Source organism: Cyanistes caeruleus, chromosome 1, assembly GCF_971803275.1.
Source record: "Cyanistes caeruleus chromosome 1, bCyaCae1.hap1.1, whole genome shotgun sequence".
In the NCBI taxonomy this organism is placed as follows: domain Eukaryota; kingdom Metazoa; phylum Chordata; class Aves; order Passeriformes; family Paridae; genus Cyanistes; species Cyanistes caeruleus.
Window position 1 is genome coordinate 25,601,223 of NC_141701.1, and position 16,116 is coordinate 25,617,338.

A 16,116-nucleotide genomic window follows, 5' to 3' on the forward strand; every position below is an offset into this window, starting at 1 on the left:
TACAGGCAGAGTCCCACTGCTGGTGAGCACTGACCTGTAGGAACAGGATCGGCTGCACTGGGACTGGAGCTACTCCTGGGTCTGAGAGCACTTCAGCCCAAAACCTCACCTCTAGTGGACAAGGAGAAAGAAACATCCTGGGTCTCAAAATCCACTGAATTCAGCCACTCCCCTAGTGCCTACCTGAAATTATCTGTCTGTCCTTCAATAGGGAAACTTAATGCAGAGAAAAACTCAGGAATTTACAACCTTACTTAATAACCTACAACCTTAACCTCTGGTGCTCTTTCTTCTCCAAAAAAAAAAAAGTCATCACACATAGATTATAAAACAGCTTTTGAACACCAGGGTAGCAATCAAGTCTGAATAATAATCAAGAACAGATAGTTTCTGTACTGACTGATGTAGCTCAGGATTTTACAAGCACTGGGAAGCCCTGGTGTTGCTGGATCAGATGGGTTCTTTGTCAGACTCCTGGAGGACTCTGCTTTGGTGTGGGAACCACAGGTGGCTCTGGGGGCTGCTGCAGCCAGCTCCCAAGAAGGATTTGCATCAGATTTTGGTTGAACTGTACTGACCAGGAAAGCAGTTTAATCTTTATAAATGAGTATTCTCTGATGGGAAAGGAGGAAACAAAACTTTCTGTCAAGCTTTCATGGGAAAGCTTGGAGAGGAAGAGGAAAATATCAGATCCTAAAAGGGGAAGGTTGTAGCATGTTCCCCCAAACAAATATAACTAAACACATTAACATTCTCCAGTCATAAAATAATACATTTTTTTCACATCTTTATGAATCTGTGGTGATGGCAGGAGGAAAAGGAAGCATGTAAAAACAATGTCATGAGTAGGAAAGAGGAAGGTGGAAGAAAAATGTAGGCATTTAATGGGTGTTAGCTCTCTTAGGTAATGTTGCTGGGGCACTGAAAATATTTATGTTTTAAGGATTTCTTTACTGAAAGTGAAAGAAAAAACAGGTGAAAAAGCCCACACACCTTCTTTTCCAGTCTATCAGTTAGCTTCTGGAGTCTGTTTATCTGGATCACCCATTGGCTATCTTCCTCAATCCAACCTTTGGAAAATATAAATTATAAACATTTATGAAATGTTACTAAGCTGCTGGTAGACTGTTTATTACTGTATTTTATATTTCAAAATAAATTGCTCTGCAATTTATTTGGTTTCTCAAAGATTATGCTGCAACTAATATAATGTTCATTTAGGTGAAACTAAATGAAAATGGAGATCACTGTGCATGAAAAAAAAATCATAAAGCTGGAAAAACAAACAATACAGTCAGTCATCTTAGTAATTTCAGAGCTTTTCATATTGCAGTGGTTTGGTTTCTACATTTGATATTAAACTGCCCTTGGATTTAAAAAGAAGTTGTCAGAGCCCAGCATGTACCAAAATTATTGTCTTACAGGCAGCCCACCATATGATCATCTGGACATTCAATTTCAGGAAAACTCCTATTAGTGAGTTCTTATAGGGAATAAAAAGTGTATCCTTATTTCTCCTGTTACTCCCCATACCAGATTTCTGGGTGAAATGTAAAGCAGTCATGGAGGTTTGCAGTGACCTCACTCCTCACCCCCTTCCCTCAGCTGAAGAGGGGTTTGCTCACCTCTCCTGCCGGGTCTGCTCCTCCCTGGTTTCCATGGCACACTCCAAGATGCTCTGGAGGGATTCATTGCAGCTGGTTCAGTGTCTCCCTCAAAAGAAAGTGAATCACAAACTGCTCCAGGTTGGAAGCTTCCTGATAGTCCTAAGAATTACATGAAAAAAACCCCAAAAGGTCAGGCTCTGCTCACTGAGTTAGAAATACACGAGGGAAGGTTCAGGCTCCATACAGAAGGGAAGCAGGTTGGGTGTTTCCATGTTTATACATGTAAACCAAGTAAGCAGCCTTTGTTGACAGACAAAAAAACCTCTGAATTTCCAAGTGTAGACACAACTCCCACTCAGACTGAGAGGCCCAAGTACACAGTGACACAACACATTTTCTACTCAAAAAGACCCTTTTCTTTACATCATTTACTCCAGCTGATGGCAGCACCACATTACTTCTGAAGTGTGGAAAAGACAAAATAAGATTGACAGCTGCAGAACTGAATTTAAAGTTTTAATTCAGACACACCCTTATGAAAATGTGTTTCTCAAGCCCAGTGGCCTGTCTCAGACACCGATTATGAGAATAGTCTTTGAACAGGGCACATGCTTAGGATACTCCCTTGAAAAATCCCACTAGCACTTGGTTGAAGTACTGTGCAAGAGAGGTTGGAGGTTGCCTTCTGAATTTAACACTCTTTGACTCGTTTTTGTACCTTTAACTTGTTCAATTATTTTGAAACCATATATCTGTATATTTCACGATTTCATTAAATGCATCTGAATGTTATTTAAACTAGAGTTTGGTTATTATAAAAGTTTTCACCTATACTTAGCAATTTGTAGTGGTTCTTTGAATAATGACATTTCCAATGTATTGTATGTATCAAAATTATTTATGCTTTTTTTTTGTTTGTTTGTTTTGTTTTTTTCTTTGTGTAGATAATTTAAGAAACCAATTTTTATGCCTGTTCTCTCCCTGGCCTAATAAGTAATATTTCCATGGCTGGGGTCAAATTTGACATTTCTGGCTAGCCCAGATCTGCAAAAACCCACTGTGTTCCACCCTTCCAACCATGCCCATGATGTGATTTTGTGAATTGGCAGCTCTGCAGTAATATGTAGGTGATGCTTTGTGAGAGGGGTCACCTTTACAATAATATAAACACCCTCTTTCTTTTTTTCCCATTAATAAATGTAACAGAGAGGCTAGAACAGACCCCTAGAGCCTCTGCTTACTATGTTGAGGTCACATCAGGAGCAGAGATAGAAAATAGATTTACATCTCTTAAGTTTGGAATGAATTTGTTGTCTGCTCACTTAGCTGATCTTGAAAACCTTTGGGAATAATTCTGTCTAAAACAGGTTCATAGAATATGAAGTACCCCCAACAAGAGATTTCTTTAGTCACCACATCTGAAGAGAGATGATGGTGCCCTACCTCCAAGCTTTAAAGAAGACCTGTCACTTCAATGGTGCTGCCTCCTGCACTATCTGAGAACCCATTTGAGTATTTTTGGTAGTGCATGTGGATATTTTTAAAGTATTCCATGTTCTTTCCAATGTGAATTACAGCTGAAATGCCTTTCTGATTTTTAGACTTCTCTTAGAATATTTCCATATATGTCTTTGCAATGAGAACACAAATACAAGGTGTTTTGAAATTCGAATGTTAAATGAAAGATTGTCAGATAATAGCTTTAAAAACATTTTGCTCTCAAATGAGTGCAATCTTTTCACAATATATGTTAGTAAGTTAGTTTTTGTTGGGAGACTTCTGCCACAGGAATCTCAGTGGTGATGTTAAATGCCCCCATGAATCATCAGAAGCTGTTTATGTAGCCAGAAGCTTTGTGGTCTTTTACATTTACTTCTGTCTGCAGATTAATCAGCTGTGAGTCACTTTCCAGCAAATAATTTTTCATTGGTGCAATTTTAAAATAGATGCTCAAGAGAGATTGTCTGTCTACCTGAGGGACTAACACCAGTCTATAAATAATGTTTATGGCAACCATCTTATGATTACTTAATCTTTTTGTGCAATAGGAAAGCTGTTATTTTATTATTCTTCTAAACTGTCTCCATTGTAATTGATTTAAAACTTCAGTGAACCTGACAGATCATTTAATTTCCAAAAGTTTTGATTCTCTGGCATGTTAGAAGAGCATGTGTGAATCTGTTCAACATGGACAGATAATTAAAACCCTTCAGTAGAAATCAAAGCTATATTTTAATTTTTTTTTAAGCTTTTGTCATTGCTCTTGGAAATAAGTGAACAAATCATCCCAGAACTGACCATTTCTTTTAAGTTTTTGAACTGTGTTGTAAAATTCTGGGCATCCAGAAAGTAAATGTTGCAGATATGTCCACCTTGCTTCCTGCTGACACTCATGGTAAATCATTATGAATTACAACATAAATGTACATCAGTATTGTTTCAATTTGTAAACTGTTCAGGTGGGCTCTCACAGATAGGTTATTTTATCATATAAACATTAGCTGTGTAATACCTGCTGCTGTCTGAGGCTACTGCTTTCTAGCTCCTTCAGAAAAAAAAAAAAACCCTAAAAAAGTTTTCCTGCATCTGAAAGTTAATAAGTTTTTTTTTTTTTTCATTAGAAGTACTACTAGTTTTTGCATTGCACTGGGATTTAGACTTTTTTTTTCTTTATATACCTGTCCCATAATTTCTATATTTGAAGGCTTCCCTATGGAAGAGGACCTTGTGAGCTTTGGATATGTCTTAGAGTTCCCTTATCAGACTTACAGGGCTATTCTCATAAAGATGGGAAAGGTAGGCAGGATGCTAACATAATTTGTGGCAGTCTAGAACTATCAAAGTTTGGTTCCTTATGTATATTTAACCCAAATATTAGTGCTTACAAGTATTCTATGTGGAATTACTTAACTCTCTTAATGCACATAATTGAGCAAATAATTACAAATAATTTACTGTTTTCTTTAAAGAATTGCTGAGTCAAGAAAATTTGAGCTCACAGGATTGTTGGACAGTGGAAAATAACTACTACCTGTCTTCCTAGAGTTCTTCAGAGATCACAGAAGAAGGTATTCAGCATATGTAAATGATCTGAATAATTGTAATTTAAGTCATGGAGGAAAAAAAAATTGTCCATTACAATTCAATTTAAACCTCAAGCCCAGCTCTCAGCACTGAGGAAAAGTACCTTATCTTGTATTTTACTAAAAGCACACTGGTGCAACTTTTTTGTATCCATTTTAAAAAATATATTATTAAGTAATTAAATGAATAAAAATAATTTTAACTTTAATTTTATTTTTAATATTGTATTATTATAATATATTATTATATCTTAATTTAAATTATTATATAATTTTAAATTATTGGATATTATTATATAATGTTGTTAAATTAATAAAAAATAAACATTATTTATTTATTTACTTATTTGATATTATTTATTTATTATACTATTTATTACATTTATATTATGGTAGAATCAGCTTGAGTGGCATGCCCAGCATTTGTATTGCCAGTGCATCATGCCACCAATCAGTAAAGGGACCCAAGGGTGGTGTCTGTACATAAACTAGAAAAATGGCCCATTTCTTGAATGTCATTAGCTGTAAGTTGCTGCTCATTAGCATACACATTACACTGCACCACAGGCTGGGCAGTCCAGATGAAAAAAGTCTGTGTTAACATATTGTTCTGCTTGTTAGTTTTACTGAGTGTGAATGAATGAGGGTAATTTTCCACATCTTCCTCATCAAGAGGAAACTGTGACCTTTGTGAGCAGCAAAGATTTGTGTTTTCTTTAATGCAACTGAAAATGTACATAATTAGTGATTTTGCTGTGGAAAAGGTCACTGTGGTCTTTAAAAGTGTCTAAAAGCTATCTTTAAAAGTGCAGAAGATGTCCTCCTTTTATAAAGGCAGAGGAGGCAGGGTTTAGGAATCTCCTAGTCCCCATCTCAGGGCTACCAAGGTTCAACAACTCTTGATCCTCTCAGTCTCTGGTGCCAGCCTCAGCCCCCTCCCCTGGGTGACTCGACTGTGCTGTTCCATTTATCAGAAGAGCAGCATCTTGAGATGGAGAAGGAGTGGGACACTTCTTACTAATATATTACTTAGCAAATATTCTGTTTCCTATCTATATGTCATATTAAACATAATTTCACAAAAATATTTATGCTTATATTTACAGAAAATACCCTCAAGTCAACTGAAAAGCAGTTATCACTGAGTAGAACTCAGTAAGGAATAATTTATTTAAATTTCCCTTTATTATGGAATGTCTCCTGCCCTGTATGTTTAGATCCCAAATAAGAGGGACAATGCCTTGGGTTACAACTTTAAACTGAAGATATATAATTAGTCAGAATAACTTCACTAAAATTAAATCCCTAAGATCTAATTCTTCAGACTGCAGGAAAAAATCAAAACAACATCAGAATAAAATCATAATTTCACCAGAAGCCATACTGAGAGATTCTCAATGTATTGATGTCACACAAATGTAACCTTTACAGCATCCTCACGGTAAAAGTGATCAAAGGCAGGATGTGCCCAATTATTAGATTCAACTTTGAATATGGCACAAGTTTTACAAGTTTACCCAAGTACTGTATTTAGAATAAATTATGTGTTTAAATTCTACATAGAGAATTGGAGCAGTGACAATTTCTACAAACCATCTGCAGTGATAACATACCAGCAATGAAATAAAATAGGCAGTCATGGCTGTTTAGAAAGAAGATTGTCACACATTTGTAATAGCATCTCTCAGAACAGTCTATCACTCTCCTGTACTGGGATTACTGAAGGAGCAATTGTCGTTGCAATAATAGCATGCACAAAATCCATGCATGGATAAAAAGTAGCTCCTATTTAAGTGCTGTTAGGTGCATCACATAGCTTAGAGACAAGGAACTGTTTTGGCTGTGTTTGATATTAGCAGGTAGCAGGGAAATGTGTAATGCCTTTCCTCCAGGGAGAGGTTTGCAACAATACATAGAAAACATCAAAGCCACTGGAGGTTCTGATAGTTATCAAGAGGAGAATGGCTAGCTCAGTGTTTATTTTTCTGCTGTGAAGTAATTTCTATTTAGAGGTATGAATATTAAATTAAGGGGGTTTTCGTTTTATCTTTATTTCTGACTAAACACATCTTCTCTGCTACTGGCAAAAATTTTAGCATTGTGTCTTTCTGACCCAGTAGGTATAAAACTTCCACAAGAAAAGATCAAAGAAGTTCCCAAGAGTTTTCATTATTCTGATAAGGAGCTAGAAGAAGAATCTCTGAATCTCTGGAATATCCTTGCATGACTCCTCCAAATTAATTGCTTGCAGCTTTTTCAATTTATCTTACTTTGATTTGACTTGCACTAAGAGTCACAATTTTAAAATTAAACAAAAATAAAAATTCCAAAGTGTTAATTTAATAATGTTCCCGGATAAAAATAGCATTTCTTCATGGGGTCCTTTCTGCCTTGCAGCAGCTTGGAACTGGTGATATATTTAGCATTATCACCAGTGTTCCTCTCTTCAGTTGTGAGACAGGCAGTTCAGCTATTGACTGGGGCAGGCTTCTCAAGGAAGTGGTGGAGTCATCATCTTTGGAGGTATTTAAAAGATGTGTAGATGTGTCACTTGAGGACATGGCTGAGTGGTGGATTTGGCAGTGTCAGGAGGTTAATGGTTGGACTTGATGAATTTAAAGATTTTTTTCCAATTTGAATGAGTCTAAGCCTTAAAGATTCTATGATTTTTTGATTGACATAAAAAAAAATAGCTATAAATCTAAAGGAACAAATGAACTGTTTTCCAAGTCAGTGCATGAAAATTAATACTCAGGATAAACTGAGCAGTACTTGTTATTCTTGTGCAGCAGCTGTTCATTGCATTAATTCTGTGAAAGGTGCATTTGTAAAAAGTGCAATTACAAAAGAACAAGACTAGATTCTGTGAAAAATGTTAATAAATTCTAACCTCATGGAAAAATGGCTGCTAGCCAATTTAACACAGTTTTTGTGAGAACAAAAAAGCAATTTAAAACTTTATTTTTGCTCAAACAGAATGTTAGTTGTGGAATACCATTGCCAACAAAGGCTTATCTAACTTTATTCCCAGATAATTTGTTTTGAGCTAAAATTTACATAAATGCTACTGTTACTATTAGTCAAATATGCAAGTAAGAAAAATCTAGGTATTCTGGTTTATAATGACTATCAACCCTCAAGATTGCAGTGATTTAAATAATTACCATAAATGCACCATCACTAAATTTCAAGCCCTGTTACTCTCTCAGCTCCTATAATCTTTTATTTTACTAGCCCCTATTTTTAGATTATTCAAGTAATAATAAGGCTACACTGAATTTGCTTTGGGGTTTTTGAGCAAAGCAGAAAAATGAATGATTTCATAGAAGCAGATAATTAGACTTGCTGTGTTGATCCAGCACCTTGCTGTTGCACACCACACACTCCCCTTTCTATGTTTTTGCAAGCAACATGTGAAAAGATGTTAGGGTTTTTTTCCCCCAAAAAAAGACTTGGGAGGCTATTTGAGAACTTTGTAGCTCCACTGAAGAATTGTCTTGTTTTCATCCTAAAAGTAATGCTTGTGTCTTGCCTATGTAAATGCTGCATGAAAACCAGTCTCAAATAAACCAGTTTTGATCACTGCTGCTCAAATGCATTTTGCTAGTTCACCTAGCCTAGGTCCCTTGCTATCACAGATAGATTGTTAGGTATCTTTCATAAAAGAGATGTAAAGGAGGGAAGAAAATCCCTCCAAAGCAAAGAATCAAGACTTTTACAGAGTTCTGAAAAGGTGAAAATTTGTAGTGTCCCATCTGTCTTTTCCCGTGCTGTCTGCCATTCCTTTCCATGCAAGCCTGCTGTGCTTTTGTCTCCAAAAGAGCTGTACCACAGTAATTACAGGAGCAGTGTGCACTCAGAGGTCATCACTTTGAAAAAGTGTGCATTAACTGCTGTAGCCAAAGCACCTTCTGGCTTTAATCTGTGGAAGAAAGAAGTGTTTTCCATTGGCTGTTCAAAAATCCTGCCCAAGTCTATCCAGGAGATTGCTGTTGCGTTGTAGACATTGGATTTACACTTGAGATTAAAAGTTATATCAGGTCAAAGTACACTCTTACTCACTGGATCAAAGTTTCACCTTTATTAGCAGTGCTAACTGTAAAAAAAAAACCTGTAAAAAAAACAGTTTCAGGTGTTTTGTTTTGTTTTTTTTTCTTAGAACCTATAGCACTGTTTCCTTTTGAAATTAAATGAAATTTAATTACCTTTTTGAAAGTAATAAATATAACCAATATAATCTAAGTAGCAGCTCGGATATGAAGCTTATTGTTGCTGGAGGCTGGATCACATTTACAAAAGCTGTGATGGTCTTAAGTCACTTTTGAGGTAGGTCCCAGGCTGAGTGAGTGTGAGTGCTAAACAAACCCTGCACTTGCAAGGAAAAGAAACAACTACGTGGTCAGTGGTGTTGCTGTCCTGAGGAAGCAGCTCTGCCACACTCAGTGATTCCCAGTTCCCACCACTTTACCATTGTGCCAGTGCCAACAGCCTCAGCCCCAGCTCCAGTAAGTTAAGAGCTGACATTCTCTGTGTCAAGACCATTGTCAGTGCCACAGCAGACCAGCAGGTGAGGCTCAAGCCAAGAGGCACTGAAATGGTGGAGCAGGGAGTGTGTGCCATCCTGAGATCCCCCTGGCACAGTCACTTGGCCACCAGCCCTCCGTGGTTAGACTTCACCAACACAAACTGAAGGCAGGAGTCAGGCAGAGAGGGGCGTGCTCTTCAGCCAATGAAAAAGTGAACTTCAAATGGATGCAAGGACTGATAAAAGATACTGTAGGATCAGGGTAAGCATCACCAGCTCTTCCTCTGAGAGATGGCTCCTCTGGGGTAAAAACCCTTCAAAGGTCTCGGTGCTATTCAAGTATCTAAAACTGGAGTTGGTGCCCTACAAAGACCCACCTGGTGTCCAGCTGCTGCCCCAGGAGGAGGTCTCATCCTGCCCCTGGGTCTCCTAGAGGTCCTTTGTGCTATTTGTCAGACCTGTGGAGACATCTTGGACATCCCTGAATATCCCAGATCTTCTAAAATAACTTTAGATAACCTTTAAGATAAAAATAACTTTTTAGATAACTGTTTAAACCCCTAAATATTTTTATATTGTCAATTTAATTTCATATGGAAATTAGATTTTCAGTGATTACATGGGCCTTTGCTACCTTTATTGGGTACAAAATAGCTCTCCACCAGCAGAAAGTTACATTTGCAATAAACTATAGCAATACCAGAAATAAAAATTATAGAGCAAAATCTTGTTCTTACCAAATAGCTGACAAAGAGCAACAATCTTACAGCTTGGTAATTTAGGGAAGACATGTTCTTTAATATCTAAGTTTCTGATTTTTAATATTCACGAATCAATCGAACTGAGATGTCAAGCACTTTAAGCAAATGGTCTATTTTTATCTATCTACATCATTACTCAGTGACAGATTTTATTTTCAGAACTGTGGGTTGCAAAATGTTTCTTAATTATATTTATTTGTGACTGCAAGCTAGAGAATGTAATAAAAATGCAGCTTGCTGGAAGTGTTATGTTCACGTGGGTAATAAAAAAGATTAAGTATTTTAACTAAATGTGCTTTATAAAAGATGTCAGGAGAAAAAGGCCTAAAGAATGCATTTGTAAAGTTTTTCTGAGTTTTTAACTTTTAATGCTTCCTGTATGTAAGATGAAGAAATGCAATAAACAGAACTATCCAGGTAGTACTTTGATCTGGAAAACATCAACTTGGCAGGAGCAAGAAAACAAAGGAACACCAAAGATTAACCTGTCCTCACTACTCCAGCATAAGCAACTCATCCAGACTCTCCATCCTAAGGAGAGAAATGATCCAATATCAAATGCCACAAATCCCTCTAAAACTCCTCAGATGTTTTTCCTTCCTGCTGAAAGGATAAAACACAGGGAAAACAGTACTAAAACAGAGAGACTGTAGCTCCCCAACCATCTTCTGGTTAGATGGGGTTTGTATTGAAGTATATTGCTTGTAAATGCAACTCAGTCTTTTCCCTGCTGAAATATGTTCATGGAGAAATTGATTTCTCTGCATTTTTAGCTTATCACCCTTCCATCAAGCAATGGAGCATGAAAGGTTCCTACACCCTCAAGGGCTTCCTGTCTTCCCAGGCACTGTTTGGTGTGGTTGGCAGGAGGAATCTGGCCCCAGAACAGTGAAAGGAAGTCAAAGCTTCTTGAACTGCACACTGGAATGTTTTCTGCCAGACATGATGATGGTTTCACTTTCAGATAGCAGAGGACTGGAAGGCTGGAGAAAACTCAGTTCAAGAAAGCTGTGCTGACAGCTCTTCAAGCTACAGAGGGCAATAAAATACACAGAAATCATGCTGAAACTGCCTTGCAGGAGCAAGGCTCCTGCTAATCTGTGGGGAAAAATACTTAGACATGGAAATCATTTGGAGCAATGGGGACAATTTTGTTGATCTTGAAGAGTTTTTCTAGGGCTTCAATTCTGCAGCTGCCTCTTGTGCAAAGTACTTACTGGATATGGGCAACTTTATCTGATAGGGATTTTCTATAGGAAAGACTAAGAGGTGTTTTTTTTGTCTGATTCTAAAATCAATAAAAGTACCAAGTTGCTCCTTTCCCCACTAAATATTTAAGAATGAATGAGCTCTCCACCTGAAGTGGAACACACTCTGGAGAAGTTTAGCGGAGACTGATGGTTAGAAGTGCTGAGTTTTCTTTAATCCACAAAGTCAGAGGGGATGGAAAGCTCGAGGCAACTCTGAGGGCTAGGACTGTAATCAGTTCCATGCTTTGCAGGGTAGAGTTCAGATTCAATCTCCTCAGTCTTTACTCTTTTTTTTTTTTTTAATAGGACAAGTTAGTCCTTGGAAGTTTAGTCTGAGTCATTGGAAACTGACTCAGCCACTGTAGATACACCTTGTACTGGTGGGTCTTGCAGTGTAGGTCTTCAATTCCAGACTTCTTTTCTATATATGAATTTTCCAACTAGGGCATCACTTAGAAGACAATAATAAATTTACTACTCAGTGGCTGTTCAAGGGACTCAATGGCTGCAGTGGCAGAATGGTGACAAAGTTTGATGCTGCACTAGGAGAGGAAACCCAGGTCTTGCCTGGGATGCATGTCAATGGCCATTTAAAACCAGACCAACCATTTCTGAACATATGTTTGCATGAGCAAGAATCAGCTTGAGCTATGAGCTGCCTCACATCTTGGACATCACCCACTATGCTATCTCAGTGTGCTAATTAACCTTTGCTGCACCTCCAGCTCTGATTTTAGATGGCTGTAGTGCAGATTTTAGACCACAAACTTCAATAAAACTTGAATTATTTAAGAATTTTAATATTTGCACTCCAGGTATTTATCAGGTAATGAGATTGCATAACATATCTGTTTCCTGAGAACTAAGTTCTTGTTGAAAACAATCCAAATTTTGAAATGAAAATTTAATTTCCATACAAAGCTGTAGTGGCTGAGCATATCCTCGGCAGAAAGCTCTACTTTAGAATATTTTTTGTTCAAAAACCACCTTTTTTGTTTGACCATGTTCACACACAGTTTCTATTAAATGGAATTTAAAGTGCTTTTCCAGTATTAGCCTTGCTCTATTTCTGCCATCTCTAACAAATAGTCAGCTGAAGGATTCCTGAAAGATGGAAAACCCATTAGGCTTGAATCTTCAGTTAAGAAAATAAAATTCAAAGAAATTGTGATTTGATTATATTTTAGATGGGTTCTTCAAATAGACAAATGAAACACTTATTAATATTGCAGATTTTCTTGTCCATATTTCTAGTCAGGCCAGCACATACATTTTATAATCTCATTACTTTGCTGGGACTTCTCCTTGTAATTAACTTCTGAAGTAATTTTTAAATACTGTCTTATTTACTTCAAGTTGTTGTGAGAAGACGTCCTGCCCTTCAGCAGCAGTATTTTATACACATGGGTATTTTTAAAAAAATGTGCAATCTGTTGCTTTTTAATATCCAGCTCAACAAGACAGTGAGTCAGTGCCCATTCACTTCATTCGGAGTGGAAGATGCACAGCATGAATGAAGAGATTTTCAGCTTCCTGGTTCAGGCTGTAAATAATCTACATAATTACAAACAAGCTACACTTTTGGGTTTTTATTTTGGCAGGTTATGTAAAATGTATGAGTACTTTACTCCTGCAAACACCCAAATACCAAAGATAGCAGCTTCACTGAAGAAGCACAGCTTTCCTCACATTGATCTCTCCACTGATTGACTGAAAAAGAAAAACATCCCAGGGTTTTTTGACCCCATGGGGTCTCACTGAAAAATTTTTGCTGAAATTTCTGGTTTTGATGACTAACTTGGTGTGGATCTGTGGCTGGGTTTGGAGGATCTGAGTTCACTTCCCTGTTTTGTTCTTTCCCTCACCTTTTGAAGCTGTTCCACCTTGCACAGGATATTTAAGCGTTCAGCCAGGGAGGAGGAGTGAATCACCCAACGTATCGAGGCACTTTTGGTCAGGCATAGAGCTGGGATGTGGTCTGAGCATGGGAGCAGTGCTGTAATGAATTGAGTGCCAGGTGGATTGGCTGCCTGGCGTGTCCTGCAGCACAGCCACATTCCCAGTGAGATGTGCGTGTGGAGAAACCAACCTTCCTCCCCTGAGAAACCTCTCCTCCCTCCAGGGTAAAGGTCCCCTTGCTGTGCTGGTGGGAAACAGCCCTGACACCTCCTCTTGGCAGGCTCTGTGACCACTGCTTTTGTTTAAAGTGCCCCAAATGGAAATGAAATCTTGCTCTTGGCCAGGAGGTTTTGCTCAACCCACCACGTTAATTTTTCAGATTTGGTCTGTTTCCAAATGCTGCTGCTGATACTTACCCACGTTTGGCAGAGGACATAGAACCCTCTTCGTACAACAATGCAAAGAACATCCTTCAGACCATTCACTGAGACAAATTTGTCTCTGTGAATCACATATCCAAACTGCAATACTTTGCAGACAAGACTTTAAAGATTTCATATACAACCATTTTGACAAACCTTTTCTGACTGGATTTTGCTACAAACATGTATATTTGGAAGAACTTAAATATGAACTAGTAAACTCAGATAAGAAAACTACCAAAAATACTCCAAACAAACAAAATATACAATGTAAAGAAAATTTCACAATTTTTACTTACTTTCTTTGTTTTGTCCATTGCCTTCAGTATGGTTATGTTTAAGTCTTCCAAGACAGAGAGAACATTTTCATATTCTTCTAAATGCTTTGAAAAATAATCTGAAAGAAGAAAAAATCCCCCATCAAATGGCCTACAAATGGCTTGAAAACCAATATTTTGTTAAATATCAGTTTTATCAAGTCTGAATTCAGTTATGGCATTATTGAATATCTAAATACAAAATGAAAGGAATTACAATGAAAAGAATAATTTTGGTTTTAAATTTTGTACTTTTCCTCTGCAAAATCATTCCTGGTGTACTTAAAATATCTAAATCAGTATCTCAAAACATTTTCTTTCCATAAATGTGTTACCAAATTCACAAAAAATGTAAATATCAATTTGACAGCTGAAGCAAACTTATTTCCAAAATATCTATATCTTCTCTGTAAACTGAAATTGTAGTCTAATTTTCGTCTAGTTTAGTCTTCAATTACTAGCAGAAAATGAAGTTTTCATATGTATGTGGTATTGAATATATTGATACAATTGAATATATTGATACAAAAATGAGTAATTCTGGTAAAGCCCTTAGAGGAGATAATATCAAGTGGGGCTGTTATGAGCCAGGTTTGGTTGAGAGAGGTTGTTTCTCTGTGACATGAAGAGACCATGAGTTGGGACTTCTAGTCCCGGGTGCTGAGGTATTTTCAACAAATATGATGTATGCAAAATTGTTTTTAATGATAATCATGGAAATAGCAAATTTCAGGGTGTCTCAAAGGAAAAGATTTCTTAACAGAAAGAGCTGATGTAAAATCAGAGGGATTACAGCAAGAGGAGGAAGCAAAGATGGGAAATCATGACCCCAGTTCCCATTTTGTTGATGTGGTGAAATACAAAAGAGGGAAGCACAGGAAGGAAGCAGTGTGAAAAAAAAATAAATAAATAGAATTTTGTTAAAGCTTAGAGATGGTGTTAGACAAGGCATTTAGACATTACCTGGAAGAGCACAAAAATCAGCATCTAAATGGCAGGCGGGAAGAAGAAGATTAGATGGAAGCTTTTTGAAATAATAAATAGCAACTCTTTGGAGCTTTTAAGAGGTCAGCATGAGCTTCTCAGCTGAATCATGAAAATAGAAGTTGCCAGGAAGACTGTGATATGACCTGGTACTGCTGAGAGGATGAAAGAAATTATTTAGAATGAAAACATATTATTAATTAATACGCTGGATGTTTTTTAGCTTCATTTCTGATATGAACTGATATTACTCAGAAAGAGCTGTATCTCACAAGCTTAAATATGGATTGAGTAAATTCAGCACCAGATTCATAGCAGCAACATTTGAAAGGTTTAAAAGGCATTTGAAGCAGCCTGTATTTAATTAAAACAGACAATAAACAGAGCCAGTGCTGGACTGACACCCCCCAGCCAGCAAGCCTGTGCACCTCCAGTGCAACATCAACTGCAGTAAATCCCTTGGGGGATTTACAAAACCACCTCTCTTCCTTAGCCAGGTTTACACAGTTTTGGCCAGCAGAAGTTGTCACAGCCCAGCTCACTTCAGATGAGCCTCTTGTCATCTATTTATAAGCCACAGGGTGAGGTGTTTTTTGGTGGATTCTTGGCCATGTCACCCTGTGGGTGAGTAAACAAGCTGGTATTCAATTTGACAGTATGTTCAGCTTTTAAAGGTCTTCAACATTGTTGACCATTGGAAAACTTATCAGGCTGCCATGTTTCACTCAGAAATTGACTGGTGTTGACAAGTGTGATTTTTTTTCTGACACTTTGTGGGGAAACCTGCAAAAATATTTGTAAATTGTTTTCTGCTGCAAGAAGCATTCCTAAATCAGGTGCTGTAAAATAAGCTGGAGAGCAAACAGGGTGCTGGGGGAATGACTCACAGCTCAGAATGAGGTACAGAAATGGGTAATTGGGCCAAAATCTAGGCCTTGCAGGAGTTTTATTGTGACAAAGGATCATCAAACTTGTCAAACTTACTGTTCTCCCTGGCTCAAGTAGGAGGAAAGTAATGAATTTTCTTTTAGTGGGGTATATGAGAAGCATTAAATTGAGAAACTAACTAGAAAAAGTATCTCACACTAAAGAGAAATAAAATGCAAGTCATCTATCATCCATCTGTCTGTCTATCTATCTATCTATCTATCTATCTATCTATCTATCTATGTCAGAACAGATCTTGAATCTCAGAGAGTGTGAAATACTGATTAGGAAAAATATTTTCAAAGTAAATTCTGCACATAGGGGATAACAGAGTCTGAAAA

At 37.3% G+C, this 16,116-nt stretch overlaps 1 protein-coding gene across 1 annotated transcript in view; it reads right to left on the bottom strand.

Annotated features, from left to right (window-relative positions):
* Nucleotides 1-16,116, bottom strand: part of NECAB1 (N-terminal EF-hand calcium binding protein 1) — a 51,553-nt gene that overhangs the window by 11,057 nt on the left and 24,380 nt on the right. The window contains 4 exon segments of the mRNA XM_086883170.1: nucleotides 994-1,195; nucleotides 1,593-1,687; nucleotides 1,689-1,766; nucleotides 13,847-13,944. Coding sequence (XP_086739296.1) covers nucleotides 994-1,195; nucleotides 1,593-1,687; nucleotides 1,689-1,766; nucleotides 13,847-13,944 — 473 coding nt within the window.